The sequence below is a fragment of the Scylla paramamosain genome, chromosome 22 (assembly GCF_035594125.1).
Source record: "Scylla paramamosain isolate STU-SP2022 chromosome 22, ASM3559412v1, whole genome shotgun sequence".
Classification (NCBI taxonomy): Eukaryota; Metazoa; Arthropoda; class Malacostraca; order Decapoda; family Portunidae; genus Scylla; species Scylla paramamosain.
In genome coordinates, this window is record NC_087172.1 from 17394930 (window position 1) to 17407429 (window position 12500).

Genomic DNA, 12500 nt, shown 5'->3' on the forward strand with positions numbered 1-12500 from the left:
CAACAACAACAACAACTACTACTACTACTACTACTACTATTACTACTACTACTACTACTACTATTACTACTACTATAGACGAAAATAATACACACCTATTACTCTCTCTCTCTCTCTACTACTACTACTACTACTACTACTACTACTACTACTACTACTACTACTACTACTACTACTACTACTACTACTACCACCACCACTACTACTACTACTACTACTACTACTACTACTACTACTACTACTACTACTACTACTACTACAAGTACAACTACACTGCTACCACTCCTATTACTACATTTACGTATAACTCTGTCCATTCACATAAGCAAAACTAGTCCCCAGAGAAAGCACCGTCTCGCCTCAGTCTCAACAACCCGCTCCTTGAGACCATTCCAGTCATGCAGCAGGTGGCAGTACATCCCCGAGTCAACAAACCACCAAGGGACAAGAGCACCAAACACTCAGAGACGCAATGCGGAAGCCAGTATTGACAAAAGCCAGCCTCTCAAGGATCGCCAGTTGTCATGATGGAGTCTCACCCTGCAGCCAGCACAGTAGGCGCCATCATCAGTAGGCCACACCTGAGAGACCCAATGCTTCATCTCAGTAAGGTGGGGTCTATATTCAGAGCACATAGGGGTCAACATTCCACGACGGAGAATCATGACCACTCCCACTACTGCCGTGATGCGTAGTATAATGAATGGGGTGGAATTACTCATACATCATAATCGGAGAGGAATAAGAGAAGAAAGAACAAACATAAAGATGAAGTGAGTATATCATGCATCATATCGCGCATACAAGAAAAAAGGAAGAAAAGAGAAAGCAAAGATATAAAATTAATAGTATATTTGATCGAAGAAAACAAGAAAAAAGTACCAGTTTGAAAGTTTTGAATTTTCACCCATAAAAAAATAAATAAAATGAATAAACAAATAAAATAAATAAATAAATAAATAAATAAATAAATAAATAAATAACTGACCGTTCCTAGAGGATATAAAAATAAAGAAGAAAACAAGAAAAAGCGAGAAAGAGAGCGAAAACACAGTGCTGCAGTGGTTCACAGCAGCTTACAAAGGTGACGCAGGACGCAGGAAAGCCAGTGAGGATAAATATTAGTTGAAAAAGCACACAGATAAATAAAAGAAAACCAGTGACAATAAATATTAGTTGAAGAAACACATAAATAAATAAAAGAACAAGACAAAGAACTCGAATAATCGTAAACTACACTCAGTGAGAAAAAAAAATAAAAAGTAAAATAACCAAACGTTCATACTTGTTCTATATTTACATGCAGTTACACACACACACGCACATCCTCTCTCTCTCTCTCTCTCTCTCTCTCTCTCTCTCTCTCTCTCTCTCTCTCTCTCTCTCTCTCTCTCTCTCTCTCTAACACTTCTACGTCAGAGTTGTCCACATCCCAGGAACTGATTTTACGGCTCGCTATCAAACTTTCACCAAAGTGTCCGCCAACTAAACTTTTCTTATTATAACCACGAGTGAAATAGCCGGCCGGGATACATGTTATGAATACAAAACGCTCGAGGCACGAAAGGGATACAATTTTATTTTCCATTTAGTCAGTTAATTAAAGCGCCAGTAAAAAAAAAAAAAAAAAAAAGAAAAAGAAAAAAAAAATCAACACCACTACACTACCAATGCTATTATCACTATTACTACAACTGCAATCATAAACACAGCAGCACCACCTCCACCACTTTAACCAATACTACCATCATTATCAACCACCTCAAAAGCACAACATCACTTCCATAACCAGTACTATTACCATCAACACCTCACAACCACAATCACTGATAACAACACCACCTCATCCCTCTTCAGGATTTCCAAAGCGGAGATGCCTCTGGTATTTTGACTGTTAACTGGGGGGACCTGAGGGATTCTGATTTTCCTTAGGATGACCATTGCTTCTGTATCAGATCCGTCTCTATGTGCTGAGTGCATAACAGAGGCGATAGTGTCTGGCATGGTGACGTACATCCTTCACATTTTCTCTCACCCTTAACCTTCTAAACCTTGGTTTAACTCAGTCTGTTCTCGCGCTATACATGATGGAAAGGTGGCCCATTAAAGGTACTTGAGCCTTCCATCACACTACCTGAATCTCATATATTTTATATTTCTGCCCGGAATCATGCCAAGTCTGTTCTCCAACTAGCCAAAAACTCCAAAATCAATAGAAAATTTCAAAATCTTTCTAGATCTAACTCCCCTCGTAACTTCTGGCACCTCGCCGAAAATATCTCTAATAGCTTTGCTTCTTCATCTTTCCCTCCTTTATTTTAACCTGATGGCACCACTGCCATCTCATCTATCTCTAAAGCCGAACTCTTTCCTCAAATCTTTGCTAAAAACTTTATCTTGGATGATTCAGGGCTTGTTCCTCCTTCTCCTCCACCCTCCGACTATTTCATGCTCTCCATTAGGATCCTTTGCAGTGATGCTTTTCATGCCCTTGCTGACTTTTAACCCTTCCCGTCAACTTTTGCTTCTTTCCGTAGTCTTTTCTCTGCACCGTCAAACGGAGCGGAATGGAGTCTTTCCTATTGTTCTCTGAAACTGTGCCTCCGTGCTTGCAAATTGCCTAGTCAGACTCTTCCAACTCTATCTCAACATCTACCTTTCCTTCTTACTGGAAGTTTGCCTACATTCACCCTGTTCCTAAAAAAATATATATAAAAAAAAAAAATGACAGCTTTAATCCCTCAAATTACCATCATATTGCTTTAATTTCCTGCCTCTCAAAAGATTTTGAATCTATCCCCGATAAAAAAAAATTCTAAAACACCTATCACTTCACAACCTTCTTTCTGATCACCAGTATGGGTTCTCTAGTGCCCGCTCTACTTGTGATCTTCTGGTTTTCCTTACTGAGTTTTGGTCACCTTCTTTTAGAGATTTTGGTGAAACTTTCGGTGTTGCCTTAGACATATCAGAAACCTTTGAAAGAGTCTGGCACAAAGTTTTGATTTCCAAACTACCCTCCTACGACTTCTCTCCTTTTCTCTGTAGCTTCATCTCAAGTTTCCTTTCTGACCATTCAATTGCTACTGTTGTAGACGGTCACTGTTCTTCTCTTAAGTCTATAAACAGTGGTATTCCTCAAGATTCTGGCCTGTCACCCACTCTCTTCCTGTTATTCATCAATGATCTTGTAAACTTAATATTTTGTCCTATGCACTCCTATCCTGATGATACCACCCTATATTTTTCAGTCTTTTCGCAGACGTCTAACCCTTCAGGAATTAAATAGCTCACGCAGGGAAGCCACAGAACGCCTGACTTCTGATCTCTCTAAAAACTTCTGATTGGGGCAGAGCAAATTTAGTATTGTTCAATGCCTCAAAAACTCAATTTTTTCATCTATCAACTCGATACAACCTTCCAGACAACTATCCCCTCTTCTTCAATGATACTCAACTCAACCTTCTCTACAATGAACATCATCAGTTTGTCCTTCACTTATAATTTAAGCTGGAAACTTCAAATTTCATCTCAAGCTAAAACAGATTCTATTAAGTTAGGTGATCTGAATAGTCTCCGCCTATTTTCCTCACCCCCTAGCTACTAACTCCGTACAAGGGCTTTATCCGTCCATGTATGGAGTATGCTTCACATGTTTGTGGGAGTTCTCATATCGCCATTTCCGCCATTTTTGATAAAGTGGAATAAAAAAATTCCTCGTCTTATCAACTCCTCTCCTCTAACTGACTGTTTTCATCGTCCCTCTCATCGCCGCAATTCTGTACCTCCTGCTATTTTCTACAGCTATTTTCACGCTAACTGCTCCTCTGATCTTGCTAATTGCTTGTCTCCCCTCCTCCCGCGGCCTCGCCGTACACGACTTTCTACTTTCACCCCTATTCTGTTCACCTCTCTAATGCATGAGTTAACCAGTATTCCCAATCATTAATACTTTTTTTTCTGGTAAATTCTGGAATTCCCTGCCTGATTCTGTATTCCCTCCTTCCTATAACTTAAATTCTTTCATCAGAGGGATTTCAAGACACTTATCCTTCAGTATTCGATAATCGGTTCTGACTTTTTTGGAGGACTGGTGCCTCAGTGGGCTTTTTTTTATTTCGTACATTTTTCTTGTCATTGGCCGGTGCCCCTATTATGTGAAAAAATCCTACCACCGCTTAGCAATGTCACCGCAACATCACCACTTCCTACGAGAGCAATGAATTCCTTGAAAAAAGAAAGAAACTTAGCTGCTCGTGAAAGTAAAACAGGTTTGTGACATCACATGGATGCAAGAAGTGGGTGGATGAGAAGAATGAGTGAGTCAGACAGTGGATTCCCCGGGACATTCTTTCATTCTTACATTCTCACACCACACCCACCACTGCAACATCGGGAAGTGCAATTCCCACCACACTACTGCACCACATTACGAATACCATATCAATACGCTCCTAACTATACCGATATCCACACAACAATACCTGCAGCATCATCTCTACCACATTACAGACACCATTCCATATTCAATATCTGTCTGACCACACCTATGCCTACACCACCACACCTACAACTACCCTCTCTACCATTTTACGAATACCACCAGTTTACCCACTACCACATCCCTACCACATCACGATCACCACTCCTTACCTTCTAACCACAACTGTACACGGTCACACCTATCGTTTCTACCACAATGTATATACCATCAACTTACCACACTACTACACCTCTACCACATGACGAGCAGCTTAATAACTATCTAACGACACGTATATCTACACCACCACACCACTACATATTGCATACACAGTCCATATCATCCATTTAAATCCTTCCAAACACAGTACATTCATATTACTAACTACACCTCACACAAACACATATATAGACACCACAACAACACCACAACAACCTGTCTTCCTACACCTCACCACATTACCACACCAATTTTCCCTACCGTGGTGTTCCCGAAGGTTCTCCACGTCCCTCAGCCACACTCGTGTCAGAGAAACAGACACTATTAAGGGACTCGGGATCAGGTATGGGAGGCCAGCGAAGGGACATGATGACTTAACAAGGACCAAGAAAATACTTGCTTCCTTTGTGACGGACACGGACAAAAGTGGGGTTGGTAAGTACGCACGGGGAGTAAGGCATATACCTCTCTCTCTCTCTCTCTCTCTCTCTCTCTCTCTCTCTCTCTCTCTCTCTCTCTCTCTCTCTCTCTCTCTCTCTTTCTTTCTTAGCACCTTGATCGTAGCCCAGTGACTGCCTATCGGCCTATCGGAATAATGCTGTCCTTAATATTACAGAGATAAGAGATTAGATTATATTTGATTTACTGGAAGAGGGTAGACGGCTGGATACAGAGAGAGAGAGAGAGAGAGAGAGAGAGAGAGAGAGAGAGAGAGAGAGAGAGAGAGAGAGAGAGAGAGAGAGAGAGAGAGAGAGAGAGAGAGAGAGAGAGAGAGAGAGAGAGAGAGGATTTATGTATACGTGTAAGAAAAAAAAAATGTAATATTGAAGTTTGTTGCAGTATCCCTTTTAATAGTAGAGAATGGACCATTTAACTTCCATTTTCTCTCATCGACCTCAAGCCTTACGATGATGATGATGGTGGTGGTGACCTTGCAAGGAAAGAAGAAGGGAAACAAGAAGGAAAACAGCACCCTAACCCACCCTTCCACCATTCCTTCACCACCTTTCTTTCCCTTTGCTTCCCTTCCCCCTGCATGAACTAAAATATCGCCCCTTTTTCAACTGTCTTTCCTTTCACCTCGTTTGGTAAGTTGCTCCCCAGCGTCTCTTCACTTAGGAATCTACAGCCCGGATCTTGCTCACGTCTCGGCCTAACAGAGGGAGGACTTGGAAACGAGGTCGTCTGTGTGTTTCATCTTTCCGGCCACACGAGACGGACTGGCAAAAGGGAGAGGGATGGGTGGGAGTGCACTGAAGGGGATACAGATGGGGAAGAAGGGAAGAAAAAGGGTGAGACAGAGGGACAAAAGGTACGAGAGAGGAGAGAGCCCGTTTGTTTCATGCACACGAAACTGACTGAAAAACAGGAGAGGGACGGGTAAAAGTGTACAGAGGAAAGAGACATAGATGAGAAAGAAAGGAAGATATGGAAGGAGGAAGGGAGAGAGATACAAAATGAAGTATGAGAGAGGAAAGAGAGAGAGAGAGAGCCTGTTTGTTTCATCTCTCTGACCACATGAAACGGACTTGAGACTACACAGAAAAGGACAGGAATTGGGAAGGAAGGAAGGTAGAGATACAGAAGGAGGTACGAGGGAGAGAGGAGAGAGCCTGTCTGTTTCATTTTACTCGGCACGAACTGGAGCGTTAAAAAGAGGGAGATGCCAGAGAATATGAAGAGGGAGAGGTTAGATGGAGATAGAGGTAGGAAAGGAGCGACAGAACAGGAAATAAGAGAGGAAAATACCTGCCTGTTTCACATTCCTGGACGCAAAATGCATTATCAAAGAGACTGGTGATAAATTATAGCAAAAATGGAGGGAATGAAGATAGGGGAGAGATAGGGAAGATAAGAGAGAACTGACAAAGGTAAGAAAAGAGACATGGGAATGTTTTGAAGGGAGAGAATAAACATGGGCATCTAAGAAGGGAGAAACAGAGAAGGAGGTATTATGGAGGAAACTTGCAGCGATGTGAAGGGAGTGCCGGGAGGGGAGGGGGGAGAAAGCCAGTCGTGCGGGGAAAAACTAGTAGTAGTATTAGAGCGAGAAGTTTGTCGGTAGGCCTGAAAAGCAAAAGTCAAGGGAAAGAGGAAGTTAGAAAAAAAAAAAAAGCAGGAAGGATGAAAACAAGGAAGCAGGAAGAAAAGGAAGAATGCAGGAAAAGAGAGAAAAAAAGTGAGAAAATATATTCGTACGTAAAAGGAAGAAAATAACAGGAAAAAAAAAGTAAAAAGAAAGGAAAGAAGAAAGGGAGGAAAGCAGGAAGCATGGAAACAAGAAGCTGAAAGAAAAAATAGAAAGTAGAAAGAGAAGAAAAATGAGGAAATGTAGGTAAATAAAAAAGGAAGAAAGCAGGAGAAGAAAAGTAAGGATAAAAGGAGAAAGGACATAAGAAAATATGAAAAAAGGAAGGAAGGAAGGAAGGAAGGAACAACAATGAGGGAAGAGCTGTAGTGAAGAAATAGGGAGAGAAGGAAAGTGGAGGTAAAAACAGAAGAAAAAAAGGAAAGAAATGAGGAATAAGTAAGCAAAAGATGAAGGAGAAAAGGAAATATATAGGAAGAAGGAAAGAAGGAACGGATGAAGACAGAATGGAAGAAAGGAAATACTTGTATGGGGAAGGGAGAAAAAGAAGGAAGGAGGGAAGGAAGGGCGGGAAAGAGGAAAAAAAAAAGTGTGGAAAGGAGGGAGGAAGGCAGAAGGGAAGGAAGGAGGAGAAACAGTACGGAAGAAAGGAAAGAAAGAAAGAAAGAAAGAAAGAAAGAAAGAAAGAAAGGAAGGAAGGAAGGAAGGAAGGAAGAAGAAAGACAGAAAGTAAGAAAGGAAACATATGGAAAGAAGGGAGAATGAAGAAAAAGGAAGTAAGGAAGGAAGGAGGAAGACAGAGACGAAGAAACGAATGAATAAAAGAGAAACTCGTCTTTAAAGCGGCAGGGAACACGTCAGTAAAATATTAGAGAGAGCCCCTTTTCCCTCTCTCCTTCCTTTCCCTTTCTCTCCTTTCCTTCGCTCCTGATGCATTTACCTTCTCTTGCCTCAGCCCCGCCCCGCCCTCCACGCACGGCTGCAGCATGCGTCTCTGTTTACTTGCAACGCTTCAACTCCTCCGGAAGTCAATATGTTGTTGATGCATTGTCTAAAATATGAAACGGGGGGAGTTGTCCTCGAAGGAAGCTGTTCGTGTGTGTGTGTGTGTGTGTGTGTGTGTGTGTGTGTGTGTGTGTGTGTGTGTGTGTGTGTGTGTGTGTGTGTGTGTGTGTGTGTGTGTGTGTGTGTGTGTGTGTGTGTGTGTGTGTGTAAGGAAGGAAGTAAATAAAGGCAAGGAATAAGGAAAATAAGAAAGTGAAGGTGTTTATGGTGATGTGATGTGCTGTGATGTAATGGTGATGATTTTCCAGCTGTGTGATGAGATGTGACGTGATGCGGTGATGAGCTTGTCGTGTTATGGTACAGTGCGGTGTTCTGTGGTGTATAGCGTATGCGTGAGTGGTGCATGTTGCCTTTTTTTACACACTGCATAATATTCGCTCATGCACGACAATGAAGTGGTGTGCGTGTAATGTGTGGTGAGGTGTGCGTTGGAGAATGTGGTGGCGTGACTGAACCATCGCTGGGTAAAGAGGGTGATGAACTCCCTGCAGATGTGGTGAACGGGATGTGAGTAAGAATGGACTAAAACAGGTGTGTGTGTGTGTGTGTGTGTGTGTGTGTGTGTGTGTGTGTGTGTGTGTGTGTGTGTGTGTGTGTGTGTGTGTGTGTGTGTGCGTGTGTGTGTGTGATAAGATGTATGATGGTGTAGGTGCATGTTGGTGGTGCAGGTGAAGCATACTGTAATGATGGTGGTGGTGATGATGGTGGTGGTGGTGGTGGTGGTGGTGGTGGTGGTGGTGGGTGGTGGTGGTGGTGGTGGTGGTGGTGCACTAAGCCGACATGCTGCAGGTAACTCAGGTGCGATTCGCGTGACTGTAGATTATCTAGCCCCGTGACGCAGTAAGGAAGCGACTCCTCAATTACTGCGTCTCTCTCTCTCTCTCTCTCTCTCTCTCTCTCTCTCTCTCTCTCCTCTCTCTCTCTCTCTCTCTCTCTCTCTCTGATAATATGCACTCTTCCTACTTCCTTATAAATCTCACCACTACTCTCTCTCTCTCTCTCTCTCTCTCTCTCTCTCTCTCTCTCTCTCTCTCTCTCTCTCTCTCTCTCTACCTCTTTTTATGGTACTGAATGCTCTGTTTCCGTTTTTTTTTATAGCACATTACTTTCTCTCTCTCTCTCTCTCTCTCTCTCCTCTCTCTCTCTCTCCTCCTCTCTCTCTCTCTCTCTCTCTCTCTCTCTCTCTCTCTCTCTCTTTCTTTGTCTTATCTTTCTATCTTTTATTGTCAGCTTCCTCTGTGCTTGTGTTTTACCTTATCACTGAAGAAGGCAAAAACTGATGAGTGGGATGGCTAAACGAACGTGTGTGTGTGTGTGTGTGTGTGTGTGTGGTGACCCAGGCAATGATTATGATAAGTGTAACTAGTCTATTTTTTGGGTGACAATGGTAACCTTACAAGCAGATGATATCAGTGTGGTGGTTTGGTGCCAACAAAGGTGTGTGCGTGTGCATCCATATGTGTGTGTGTGTGTATATGTGTGTGTATCCAAGGTTTACACACTAATTCAATCACCCCCGTGTGTACCTCCGTGGTGACGTCCTCAAAGTCCCCAGGTCACGTCTCGGGGGCGCTGCACGCGGCACGGAACACATTGAACATAAGTATAAACCCTTTAAAGAGCGAGACAGTTGAGCCTCCTTACTGATCCCCCCCTCCCTCTCCCTTCCGCCCGCCGCCACTACAATCCCCCTGTCCCTGCGTCTGACAGCTCACCTCCCGTCCGTCAAACACACACACCACCAAGCCTGATAAATGGATCCCAGCTCACTAAATAGCAGGCCTCGCTTTCCCCTCAACATCCCCTGAATTATGGAATTGATAGAAATGATGCACCTCGTCTCATCCACCCAATCTATCGTACCCCTTAGTGTTTTCTGGATGTTTATTTCATAGCAGGTATTAAATTTATTGAGGAGCATCACAGACCGGCACCTTGGAGTTAGGCAGGCGCGGCGCATCGTCCTCTATTTGAAAGTTTCAAGATGAGTAAGGCGAGACGAGGCAGACAGCCCCAGGCAAGGAAATCGCCAGATATGAAACGTGCCACTTTCACTCAAGTGGTGCACAATGGCGCCTAGATGACCTGCCCCGGCCCGCCTTGCTTCAAGACCGTCCAATGTGTGTGAACAAATAACATGGGAGGAACAGGTGTCAGGGAGCAGAGGCCGCGCTGGCTCGCCGCATCAATACTGTCACTACCCACAGAGCTCACATTACGGCCGTGTGGCGACACTTGGGAACACTCCACCACCATCACACACTCCTCCACACTCCCACCGGATGTCACTGCCCTCAACACATGATCGTCTACACTCCTCATAACCACTCCAGACGGAATATCCATAACGGTAACGGGGCCATAAGGCAGAGGTAAACACCACGGAGCAGAAAAAAAAAAAAAAAAAACACTGCCTGGCAACAACTCCCGGTCACCAAATCGTGAACCAAGACACAATTTTCTCTCCACCGAGGCACAGCTGCGACCAACACTCACGGGAGCTGAACAGGTGTAGCCTCATGGTGGCGAGGGCCGACGGGCATCCCTGTGGGGCCTCTGGCAGGGCGGCGGAGGGCCTCGGAAGGCGGAACAGCAGCGGTATAGTGGTGAGACGCAGCGGGAGTAGGAGCGGGCCACCGCCACTCACGGCACAGAGGAAACGTGTGGCGTCCGCGGTGGGAGGGATGACAGCCAGCGACCGGCCCGCTGCTGCTGCTGCTGCTGCCACCCTCAACCCGCCCCCTTTTGTCTTCCTCTTGCTCACACGCACGCACTCCACGTCAGCCCCAAACACACTAAAACACTTCCACGCCCTCTAAACATCTGGAATTATGAATGAAAAATATACGAAATGGACGAGAGGTAGGCGTCTTCTCCCAGGGACGAGCGCCGCCAACATAAAGCGCCACTAAAGGGGCGAGAGGATCCCAGGCGGTGCACCATCCCGCAACTCACGCGAAAAAGTGACAAACCACTAAATGCACCAGATTTATGACGTCCTGAATCTCTGCACATGTCTTAGCTGCGATGTTCTCGCCCCTGTGAGTTCCCACGCCTTAGCAACTGAGAGCGGGCGACATCCAGCACTAATACAATTGGTTACAATGACATTACCGTGCCCTAGATTAATAAAAACTAGTCAGTTCCTCAGATCACCAGCGTCGCGCCGTCAGCTGTGTGGGGAGGCGTCTAGGAGGCGTGGGAGCGAGGTGAAGGTGAGTAACAGAGGTAAACAGGTAAACAGGCCCCACAGGGAAAGAAAGGCAGGGGGGACGGGCACGTGTAGGCCTTGACGCACACTTCCTCTTCCATCCCACCTCTGTAGGATCTAACTCGCCTTCAGATTTCATGATTTTAATATTTTAATCTCTCTCTCTCTCTCTCTCTCTCTCTCTCTCTCTCTCTCTCTCTCTCTCTCTCTCTCTCTCCTCCGCGTTGAGTGTGAAATCTGCACAGAGAGAGAGAGAGAGAGAGAGAGAGAGAGAGAGAGAGAGAGAGAGAGAGAGAGAGAGAGAGAGAGAGAGAGAGAGAGAGAGATTAAAATATTAAAATCATGAAATCTGAAGGCGAGTTAGATCTCTCTCTCTCTCTCTCTCTCTCTCTCTCTCTCTCTCTCTCTCTCTCTCTCTCTCTCTCTCCCCCTCTCTCTCTGCAGAGTTCACACCCTACGCGGAGAGAGAGAGAGAGAGAGAGAGAGAGAGAGAGAGAGAGAGAGAGAGAGAGAGAGAGAGAGAGAGAGAGAGAGAGAGAGAGAGAGAGGACGTTACCCCAAGTATAGGGTCAAAGGGGCATGGGAACTGCAGTGGGATGGGAGTTGCGGAGATGGTGAGGTTGAGATGATACGAAGGAAGGGATGGAAAAAAAGATAGGAAGTGTTGGAGGAGGTTATGCAGGTGAGAGAGGGAGGCTGTAGTGGGGAGAAGGAGAGGAACAGTAGAGGGTAGGAGTGAGTGGGGAGGGCCGGGGGCGGGAGCGTGGTTAAGTGTCACTAAGAGTTCGGGAAACTTTGACCTTCACTAATACCTGATCTGCTTCCCATTTTAGGTAATGACTCGTGATTGGATGAGATTAAGCCGATGGAAGCACGCCTAGCACCAGCCCGCGTCACTCATTGGCTGCGAGTTATGCACGAAAACCGATCACCTGCTGTACCTACCTCCACTGTGTTATGTGTTTTCCGTCTTGCGTCGTTTGATCTGCTAACATTCCTCTCACTCAATACGGCAAGTGATGAATTTTTAGCCTCAGAGAACTCAAGATTGTGGGAAGACTACGCATCGTGGAAGTGAATTCAGTATGTTACTTGAGTGAGACAGGCGAAGTAAAACAATCCAGTAACCTTTTGTACTTAATTCCACTGTGTTATGTGTTTTCTCTCAATCTTGCGTCTTCTTATCTAACATTGCTCATATACGAAACGGCAATTGACAGATTCTTAGCCTCGTAGAGAATTCAAGATTAAGAGATTAGATATAGTGAAGTGAGTACAGTGTGTTGCTTGACTTTTGAACGTGTCTATACTTTGGCCTGACACCTCCTGATATCCTGTGGCACCACGCAATATGGGCCTCTCTCGGCTTACTGAAACCATACACAGGGCCATTATCCGCCTCCCTGCCTCACTCGGAGACTATTTTTATATGC

General features: G+C 44.7%; 1 protein-coding gene across 17 annotated transcripts in view; it reads right to left on the bottom strand.

Moving 5' to 3' along the window:
• The window catches only part of LOC135111698 (oxidation resistance protein 1-like), a 207184-nt gene that overhangs the window by 47216 nt on the left and 147468 nt on the right, over positions 1 to 12500 (bottom strand). Inside the window, exon 1 of one of the 17 annotated variants that reach the window (XM_064025325.1) lies at positions 10353 to 10623. The exons of the other annotated variants lie outside the window; for them this stretch is intronic. Coding sequence (XP_063881395.1) covers positions 10353 to 10377 — 25 coding nt within the window. The 5' untranslated portion in view covers positions 10378 to 10623. Of the gene's footprint in view, positions 1 to 10352; positions 10624 to 12500 lie in introns of those variants that run through there. 17 annotated transcript variants of the gene reach the window in all.